Raw genomic sequence first — 10,710 nt, 5'->3', positions numbered from 1 at the left:
TTATATGAAAGAAAACAACCTTATGTACATGTTTGTATTTAACTAGTAAGCCAAGTCAAAACGAGTTGATGAATATGAAAAACACAACAAATAATAATAAAATGAAACAAAAACAAAAAAAAAACAACAACACAAAATCGCGTTATTTATAAAGTTTAAACTTGAAAAATAAACTGTTTTTATGCGCATGTTTTTTTTGGTCTTTTTTTTTTAATTTTTACTAAAACCAACGTTTATAAATTATAAATGTATAATTGTTATATACAAGAAAATAAGAATACAATTTATAAAATATATATTCTATAATACAAATATGGAAAGCCAAGTCATGTAAATGTAAAACAAAAAAAACTAAAACAAAAAACAAACAGAATTTTTAAAGTTGGTAATGAATCGAAAAACTGCAAGCGAAATATTAAACACTAAAATGAGAAATAAACTAAACAAAATGTTTCTGCTGGCAAACAACAAAACAAAAAATAAAAAACAGAAAAAAAAAACAAAAAAAAAAAACATCAACAACAACGACAACAACCACAAATGTGGCAGCAGCAAGGCTACCGGTTGTTAAGTTGGTTGTTATTTTTCTAAAGTTTTAGCTGCCCCGGGGATCGTGTGGCAAAGCGTGGAAGTTGAAAACAAAACACAAAATACTAAAAACTAAAAAGCCGCAAGGCGCGCCTAATTATCGGTATTTGTTGCTCTTTTTTTTGGCTTTTTTAATTTTGGTCTAGCTTATCAGAGTTTTAATGATGAACAAGTTGAAAATGATATTCTAAAATGATGAAAAGTGCAAAGTCGTAAAACAACAACAACAACAACAAGAACAACAACAAAAATAAGCATAGCAAAGAAGAGACATATGGAGTTTTATGTATACATAACACAGATAAATACAAATCGATGTATATAGCTAGTTATATGTATATGTTATATGCAGACAGGCAAAGTTGGTACAAATAATGATCAGGTGTTGTCATCAGGAAAAACGGTTTACATATTTAACCAATTAACCAATGAACCGAAATATTTTTGATAAATAAGGCTGTGCGCAAAATATAAAACAAGACACAAAACATACCTAAATGGTTTTTCTCTGAATTGAAAACCAATTACATTTAAACTAAGTGAAAATGAAACGAAAATCCGATTAGATTAATTGGCAGCTAACTACAAACATAGATGGCAAATGATTTCCACAAGAAGCCGGAAATTGAGTATTGAAAATTGGGATAAATATTATTGATACGATTGATTGAAAATGAAAAATCATTTACGTTTGAGAGCTGAAGCAGTTACAGCAAAATGGTAAGTTTAGGGAAGGTCTCTCAAATGTACGCAGTCAGATATAGAATATAATGAAAATGATACTGTCCACATTCCCAATGCACAGATTCTTAATATTAATGCCGGCCCACCACAAGAAGTCGAGAAAATATTGAAGGTTTTAAATGTTAAGCGAAGCATTCGTTTGGAAATCATTTGATGCATTTAAATAATAGTGGCGCAGAGCAAAATCTACGTTAAAATTCACATTTATACAAAAATCTAGATATATAATATATATATTCCTCAGTTTTGGGTTATTTGAAATTTCAGATTTTGTGATTAACAAAATCGTGAAATGAACCAATACAAATTTGTTTAAAACACAATTTGCAATAAGTGTAAATAGTTAAAAGAAAATCGAATAAGATTGCATGATTTTCAATGACTTTAACAATTGTTGATTGCATAAGGCATACAATTAATATTAAAGATGTGAAGGTATGGTAATAAACAGAAAACTGATTTAAAGTGTTTAAAAGGCAGCTAAAACGAAACGAGTTCCTTCATTGTCATTTTGGAATAGTGCACAAATTTTGAGATAGAGATTTTCCCAGCTACATTGATAAAATGTAAAAAACAAGTAATGAAACCATTTGATTAATAAAATAATAATATCAATAATTTGAATGCGCGAAGCCATTTAATTGTTGAATGCCTCAGTCAGTACAACAAATATGGCTAATAAAATGAAAAAAACATTTGAAATTTTCTTTAAGATCCCAGAAAAGAAGAAAGCATACAAATATTTGTGTGCCGACAATTTTGCTAAGTATAATAATAATTAACGATTATTACCATGAGATAAATAAATATTTGCTGATTATTGTGGCAAATTCAATGAATGTTTTTTAAACAAAAACCGCACAAACGAAAATAAATTGACGATACAAAAAAGAAAAAAACATTTTACAAGCAAAAAAAAAGGAAGAAAAGAAACCAAATATTGAAACGAAATTGGCTGCCAGGCAGCGCATTTGTTAAAAAAAGTCCTCTGAAATTGGAGGGGTTTTTGAGACGCACAGCTGAGCGAAAGTTCGTTTTTTAAACTTAAGTAACCACAATTTTACATATTGTACATCTGAGTGTTGAATTTTTCCATCAATGTTAAGTATTTTGCGACAGTGCCAACAATTTTACCAACTATAAACTATAATAATGCAATTCAAACAGTACCTTAAAAATGTCCACAAAAACAAAACGAAATAAATGGAACATAACCTGGCATAAACAAAATAAAAAACAAGAGCACAAAAACTATAAGTAAATGCCCGATAAATAGTCGAACAATAATAATACGAAAGTCTCCTCGTAATTAACCAAGAAAAACATTTAAAGTGAATCTAACTAGTTGTCCAATGAAGAAATCCCGCAAATATTTGCTAATTACGATGTATGGATATATATACATATATACAAGATACAAACAATATACCTAATAAAACCGTTTATAAGCCCGCAATTGAAATGCATTTTTATTCCTTTTGTTTAGTTGTATTTATTTTAAGCATTGCCCTAATGACTTAGTATAAACACGCATGTCACAAATTACTTTCAGACTGGAAATTAGTGTAAAATGCCATTAAAATGAAAAACCAAATTATCCCTTTACTGCTATGGAGCACCTGTACCCAAATGATAAGCTGCCACAAGGAAAATATACTTAATACATACCGAAAATATAAATTTGTTGCCAAATCAGCGACCCTTAAATATGTATAAATTCATAACAGGTCATTTCATATTTAAAGAATATTTAAAAACTAAGACGAAATTCCATTAATTTTAGCTTGTTTTACCTAAAGAATAATTGTTTTTTTCTTGTTCGGCATAGTTGAATGTTAAAAGTCGAAAGGAATTTAGATTTATATTAGTTTCAGCTTGTTTTATCTAAAAATCGCATAGACTAGATTTGTTTCTTTGAGTTTGAAGTAATTACAACTTCTAATTGGTTTTGAATGTTTGTTTAATAAATCTCATCTCCACACTTTCTCATCTAGTATTTTCTTTAGCTTTGGGCACAGGTCCGTAAATTTCAATTTGCATACAAATCCAATATTTATAACTGAAATACAAACTACACTTGGAACACACATATAATAAACTTGATACTTTTCGACTTACTATATAAAAGGACTACTAGTAGCTGCGATAAGGAACAAGAAACAAAACGTTGAGCACGCTTCTATAAATGCCTAAGCGATGACAAACAACAAACATCAAACACATTATTGTCTAAGCGTCAGGTCAAGACGATGCACACGGTTCCTTACAGACCCTTGTTGAAGTAGACACGCTTGGGCACAGTGCCGCCAGTGCGCTTGACCATGTCCTCGTAGAGTTCCGGCTCGAATGTTCGCATTGTGGCGGTGCTCAGCTCGCATTGTTGCGGGAAAATCGCACATGCCGTGGGCACCATGAAGCACAGGCTGCAACAGACAAAAACAGAAATATGAAGTGTGTGCAACTGAGTTGAGTTTAACCACTTACAAGCAGCCCACCATCAGTGTTTGGAATGGCGCATTGATCCATTTGATGCGTGCATAGGCGGGCAGCTTCTCCAGCCTCTGCATAATCACTGGCAGCACCAGCATGCCGGGTGCAGCCATCGTGATTCTGGAGATGATCACCTCGCTGATGCCTTTGACAGCAGCCAGGCGACTCTGGCCGACCACTTCGCCATCGGCGTTCTTCACCTCGATGCCGTTGAGTATCTCGTTCTGGCGCATCAACGGAATGTTGACACAATTAGCTGCTGCCACAGCCGCAAAGGGCACATAGCGTTGCAGCAGTGGTGTTGCCTTCTTCGCCCAATAATTCTTGCAGCCAATTGCTGCGATTAATGCTGCCGTTGTGGCCGATGCAAATGCCACGCCCAACTGTGTGACACTTGTCGGAGAATTGGCATTACGATTTGTATAGTTGACAACGGCATTGAAGGATTGATTGAGAAACTGCCAGAGCAGAACAGCGGGCACCGTGCGATAGAAGGCCAACATGCCGCCCGTAATCAGCATGCCACCAGGCACCTAAAAGCAAACAGAACAAAAGATTCACTTCAATGACGTCAGCTAGACGCTATATATAGAGATCCGTAGCAGTAGCGAAAGCAGCATCAGCAGCAGCAGCCAGCTGACTGTCACGAGACTTGCCTGAAAACTCATGCGACCGGCAAAGTTCTGCAGCTCGCCCGTATCCGGATGAAAGGCGGAGCTGTACAGCTTCATGTTGTAGTGAACATCTTGGGATTTCAGCTGAGCTGTCTGATCGCCGGCACGGTATTTGTCCACCATTTGCTTGGCCTTCAGCAGACGGTCGCTGGGGAGGAGCACCGTGCGGGGATCCGTCATCCAGGCATAGTACTGAAAGCGACCCGTAAACGTTTTCAGATCGAACAGCGGCTGATCCACATCGATAAGCGCTGCACGTGAACACAAAGTGTTTAGAAAATCTGACAATTTTTGACAAATTCAACAAATTTGAAATTTCTTCAACACTCACCTGATTTTTGCGACATTTTGTCCTAAGGGTTTAAAGCAGCAGCCTGGTATTATATATTGTTATGTAAGCGTCGCAGCTCAAAATAATGTATGCGCTTTGCACACCACACAGCACACACAGCAATTCTCACAAATCCCTCGATTCTCGTTGTTTGATTGCGATTACGACAAACAAATCACTTGGGTTGTGTTTACTTAGGGCCGATTACTTGCTGTGACGACAGTTGTCAGTTCTCAGGTCTCAGCTGGCTGTTGCAAATTTCTGCTGTTTAATGTGGTTCAATGCTGCAATTCTTGGCCCACTTCCAATAAGTGAAAATCTTGCACATACAAGTGTAATTTTTGATTTTACTCGTTGTTGTTGCTGCTTTTTTTGTTGTGGTCGCTCAACCAGTTGCCAGCTAGATTGCACATCTGTTGTTTAGCATCATACAACTGAACCGGTTTTTTGCTATATAGTATCTATATAAAGCACACTAATCAATCTTAATTCGTCGTATTCTTTTGCAATTTATTTGTTGACTGTTTGTATTCATTTTCCTTTTTTTTACTTTTATCCAACGATGATTGCGCTGGTAAGCCGAAACTCGGATAAATATCGATACAAGACGATATACGATATTGTGAAGAGCGCTATCGTTCCATTTGAATATTAACGGTTTCGGACTATTGCGTTATTTTAATTATTTCGGAATATTAAAATTTGAACTTCATTGAACTTTTTGTGTTCAATTTGATTTAAAAAAGCACAAGATTTGTACAATTGTCATCAAACAAATAAGAATTTGCAGTTTTATAGGATCACCGTACTTATAAAAACAATTAACAACATATGGTTTCTTTGATGAGAAATAGTTTAAAATTAAGTACAATAACCGATTCATTGTTTTCGCATTTCCTATCGATGACGCATGTTGATTACCATTCGCTTTTTGCGTCGACAAGCGACTGCGTAGCCCTGGCACAACCGTATTTCCTTTGTTGTTGTTGCCGTTCTTTTCACTTTCGTTGCGCGTTTTGTGCTCAACATTATAGTATTTACTTGATTTGCATTAATTATCGCATTGCTAACACGCAATGTAGTATTTGTGTAAGATTAAAGTGCAACAGCGAAGCGAAAATGAAGTCTAGTTGCAGCAACGGGAGCACCAGCAGCAGCAGATAATAATAGCGTTTTTGCTGCAGCGGCACACGGAAAGCGTTTAAGGGAGAGGGAGGGAGCAGGAGGAAGCTGCAAACCGGAAAAACCGAAACCGGGCGCAGAGTCTGAGGACACTTGAGCGGTTCATTGCACTCACGCGCGCGCGCGAGTGTGTGACTGAGCAAGAGAGAGAGAGAGAGGGGGAGAGCGAGAGATGCGTATGTTACAGCTGTTGTCGCTGTGGCTGCTCTGCAGCCATGCAACAGGCGCCAACATCCTTGCTGTGCTGCCCAGCGTCTGGAGATCACATTATCTATTTGGACGCCGCCTGCTACAGCATTTGGCGGCAACGCCACAGAATCACTCGGTGACTCTGATCAGTCCCCATGCCTTGGCCGAGGGGGATGCGGAGTTATACAAAATACGCGAGATACGCATCGAGGACCAGGATCTCATGCAGAACTGGCTGGACATGGGCATGAGCTTCCAGGCGGAACAGATGTACGCCCAGAGCGTCATGGAACGCTTCACGCGCATGATCTATGCGGGCACCACAAATGTGGATCTGTTGCTCTCGGATGGACGCGTCCAAAAGCTGCTCACCAGCGGCGAAAAATTCGATTTACTCATCGTGGACCTGTTTCTAAGTGATGCGTTGCTTGGGTAAGTGATTAAACTAGAGTTCAAGCTGTCTGACTAAAGTTGAATGTGGGTTGTTAAATTATTAACTGGAATATATAAAAAACAATCAGTAAAAATCAAGCTTGTTTGAACAACTTTTTCAAAATGTCAACAATTCGATTGAATTCAGGCTTTTTTTTTTTTAATACGTCGTGAACCAGAATATAGATTCGACGACTAATTTATTCAAATTTTAAACACTTATTGAATATGAGATCTGCATTAATTTAAATTGCTGTTGCACCACCGTTTAGGTTGGCTTATTACTATGGTGTGCCAACTGTGGCCATCAGTCCCACCGGTGCCAATTCGTGGCTCAACAATATGTTCGGTAATCCGCAATCGGCCTCCTTGGATCCGAGCAATTTTCTACCGTTTACGGAGCGCATGAATACACGTGAACGCATCGCCAACACGCTGATGAGCACCTTCGAGCGTTTGACCTACAAGTGAGTCTGGGCAGCGGCACAGTTAAATTGAAGAGAACACAACTCAATTTGTTAACTGTATCTTTGCTGGCAGCTTTTTCCACCTGATCTCACAGCAATCCGTTTACTCCAATCACTTTGAGCTGCTGGTGCGTGAACTGCCCAACTATCGTGATTTGAGCAAAAATCTTAGCTTGGCGCTGATTAACTCGCATCCCGCTCTGGATTATCCACGCGCATATTTGCCCAATATGCTGGAAGTGGGCGGATTACATTTGCTGGAACCACAACAGTTGCAAGTGCCAAATGTAAGCAAAGCTGTGTATTTAATTAACAACTTAATAATTCCTGTTCTTTTTTTTAGCATGTGCGTTCCTTTATCGAATCCGCCCCGGGCGGCGTCATCTATTTGAGTCTGGGCGCTGAGGTGCAAACGGCCAAGTTGCCCAGCGATAAACTATCTATTTTGCTGGATGTATTTGCGCATCTGAAGGAATTTAATTTTCTGCTCAAATGGGAAGCGGAGGAGCTTGTGCAGCAACCGTTGCCGGACAACATAATGATTAACAGCTGGTGGCCTCAACAGGCCATATTGGGTAATCTATACCGCGCTCAAACTGTATACGAGAATTGTAACCTATTTTACCTTTGCAGCTCATCCGCAGGTGAAGCTGTTCATCAGCAGCTGCGGTCAGTTGAGCGTTTGGGAATCGATTGCTGGTGATACGCCTATACTTGCCATACCCATATTGCCCGAGCAGGAGGTGCTGGCCAAGCGGCTGCAGCTGAGAGGTGCAGCGTTAAGCGTTGGCTACGATGCCATCACCTATGATGCACTGCTTCACAGCATACGGCAACTGACGCTGAATGTCAGCTATGCACAACATTTGGCCCATCTGAAGACGCGTCTAAACATCGACAATTCGGAGGCAACGTCGCGAGCCCTCAGCAGTATTGAATTGATATTGGAAACAGGCGGTGCGGATTTTCTAAAATCACACGCAAATGCGCTCAACTTTTGGCGCACGGAGGGATTGGATGTGTTGCTGATCATTGTGCTGGGTATTTGTGCCATTCTAACAGTGCCTTTCGTGGCCACTTGGTGCATATTGCGGCGATCCTACAACAGCCAGTCGGAGCAGCAGCAGCAAAAGCAGCAGCCGTATCGCACCACCCTCAAAAGCGTGGGTCGTGTGCACAGCTACGGCGATCCGAGCAGCTGCACCACAGCTGGCACCTCGGAACCGTTGAGACGAACACGCTCGGCACAATCGCTGTCGGCACGCTCGAGCTGCTCCAGCTTTAGTTCAACAACGCCGACGACACCGTCAACCAGTTCATCAACACCAGTGGAACTGACACCACCGCAGCCGTCTGCTTGTGGTGGTGCGGTGCCGTCACTAAAACTCTATGTTAATCAAGGGGTTTACGGAACACCGAAAACATTACACGACGAGAACAACAAGGAACAAGCCTTTTTATAGTCTAGCCGACAGTGATCGGTTTGGCAGAACGATATATCTCTAAAATGCACACCTTATAAACTATGCAGTACATAAACATACATACTTACACAGAAGTGAGACACGTTAAGCTCTCATCTATAGCATTTTAAGCATGATTTTATGTAAGTGTATTGGGTTGTGCTCCCAGAATGTTTTCTTATGTTATATATATATGTACATATATATATATATGTATATTATTTGTAGTTTACAATGTAGCCGTGATAAGAAGTTCAGAATTGATATTGTGTGTTGTTAAGCTATTTAGTACATTGTCCGATCTTATATAGCATATAGTAACAACAGTTCATAATTAACGTTGTTATTGTTAATTTTTTTATTTAGATTTTAAGTGCAATTAAAATTTGTTAAAGGACACTTTCGATTGAAATATATTTTAAGTGCGGTTAAAATATGTGGATTCCTGCAATCATTTCTAAATCTGATCAGAAAAAACCTTAACAGTCGGAATATCGGCCATCCATGCGAAAAGTTCTTGATCTGTCCTATATACGACTTTTATATATATTTATCTTTATATGAACAGCCTTTCCGTTCGAAGACAACTCGCACTAATCAACACCATAAGTTGGTCGGTTAACAGATATGAAAATTTTCTTGGCAGTTTCTGAGCTATCAAGGATGGAAATTTCTTAAAATTGGTTCCTTGGAAATGACCCTTAAATCTGGAATTTCAATCCATAGAGTTGGATATTGAGATCGCCCCATGTCTTTCAAAAATCATCAAGGAAATGGCTCAATTTGAGTAATTTTTCTGAAAAGCAATTATCCTAAACTTTTGGGCCATCCTAAAAGTATGCTTTAAAACATGATTTTTTGTGAACGGTTTTCTTTTTTTAAAGTAAAAATATGTTCTACAATTATTTTATTATTAATTTAATTTTGATGATACGTCGATGTAGAAATATATGCCTAAATTATTTCATATAAAATACATGGAAAAAGGATTAAGTATCTTAGATTGGACTCAATTTATTTTGTTAATTAAGCAGACAAAAGATTCGATTTAGTTTGATTGGAATTACAATTACAATATTAGTTACCTAGACTAAGAACAAATGCTTAAATCGGAACTGCTGACTTACAGCTTTAAATCTCTAGATTCTTTGTGTCCCTTAAAGATTGCAGATGGCAACCTAAAAAACTCATAGAAGAATTTGATTGCAGATCTCAACACGTTTTCGATTGCATTAAGTGTTGTACAAGCAATTTGATGATAGTTATTTTTGAATGCAAATTTGAATAATTAACTATTTACGGAGTTATTTGATTGGCACCTTGTAGTCTATTATTAATTCGATATATTTTTATGGGCGACAGTAAAAATCAATAGATGAATTAATTAGCATTTCAGGTAGCACTTAAAAGTTTCAGTATACAACAAAATTAGCGTTAATATTTTATCATATGTGATTTTGTGATCGCTTGCGTGTTTTATATAAATTTCTTGTCTTGTGCAACAAAGCGGCATAAAAACAACAACAACAAGAACAACACCCAGCGGATATTTATTATTAAAAAGACAAAACAGTTTGGGTTTTTTTGGATTTATTTTGTTTTTTTGATAGCTCTCACGTGAGTGTGTGTGAGTAACAGTTAATGTTAATTACGGGTGGCGATGCCAATGGAGGCGTGTCTAATTAGCTGCCACAGCGGCGGCAACTGTCGGCTTGCTTTGATGTGCATGACGGCGTATGCACTTCATTTAAGCCGAGTGCGCCTCAAGTGTCTCTAAAGGATGCCAGGCAATGCGATGCAATGCGATGCGATGCGATTCAACGGATGCATCACACAGCCAACAGGGAGTAGCTGAATGGTGTGTTTGTATCACGATGAGATGAGTTGGGGGCACCTTGGCACCTGTTTGCATTCAAAATGCCAGGCCTGTATAGAGTTACACACAAACACACACACAAGGACAGCTCTATCAAATGCTAAAATAAATGCATAAAAAGGAACAAATGAGTTTTTGACAGAGTTGTTGCCGTCAGCTTTAGCGGCGGCAGTTTTTTCCGTTGACTTCGTCTCGTTGCATGTTAATAAAAGTGTAATTATGCAGCAAAATAAAAAAAGGTCGCTTGACTTTTCAACTTTCAAGCTGCACTCTG

General features: G+C 38.2%; 2 protein-coding genes across 2 annotated transcripts; one reads left to right on the top strand and one right to left on the bottom strand.

The window, feature by feature from the left end:
- Window positions 1–2,798: 2,798 nt before the first annotated feature.
- Window positions 2,799–5,301, bottom strand: LOC6557965 (sideroflexin-2). The gene is made up of 4 exons (XM_001985208.3): window positions 4,828–5,301; window positions 4,479–4,747; window positions 3,817–4,355; window positions 2,799–3,755 (listed from the first exon to the last, which is right to left on the bottom strand). The coding sequence occupies exons 1-4, from the start codon at window positions 4,841–4,843 to the stop codon at window positions 3,596–3,598; spliced, it is 984 nt and encodes a 327-aa protein (XP_001985244.1). The 5' UTR covers window positions 4,844–5,301; the 3' UTR covers window positions 2,799–3,595.
- Window positions 5,302–5,877: 576 nt separating this feature from the next.
- On the top strand, window positions 5,878–9,100 carry LOC6557960 (UDP-glucosyltransferase 2). Its single transcript, XM_001985209.3, has 5 exons — window positions 5,878–6,630; window positions 6,903–7,097; window positions 7,171–7,384; window positions 7,441–7,672; window positions 7,731–9,100. Exons 1-5 carry the CDS (start codon window positions 6,182–6,184, stop codon window positions 8,558–8,560), a joined length of 1,920 nt encoding a protein of 639 aa, XP_001985245.1. The 5' UTR covers window positions 5,878–6,181; the 3' UTR covers window positions 8,561–9,100.
- The last annotated feature ends 1,610 nt before the right edge of the window (window positions 9,101–10,710 follow it).

Source organism: Drosophila grimshawi, unplaced genomic scaffold (genome assembly GCF_018153295.1).
Source record: "Drosophila grimshawi isolate 15287-2541.00 unplaced genomic scaffold, ASM1815329v1 contig_44, whole genome shotgun sequence".
NCBI classification, from domain to species: domain Eukaryota; kingdom Metazoa; phylum Arthropoda; class Insecta; order Diptera; family Drosophilidae; genus Drosophila; species Drosophila grimshawi.
This window is presented reverse-complemented; position numbering and strand designations above follow the sequence as displayed.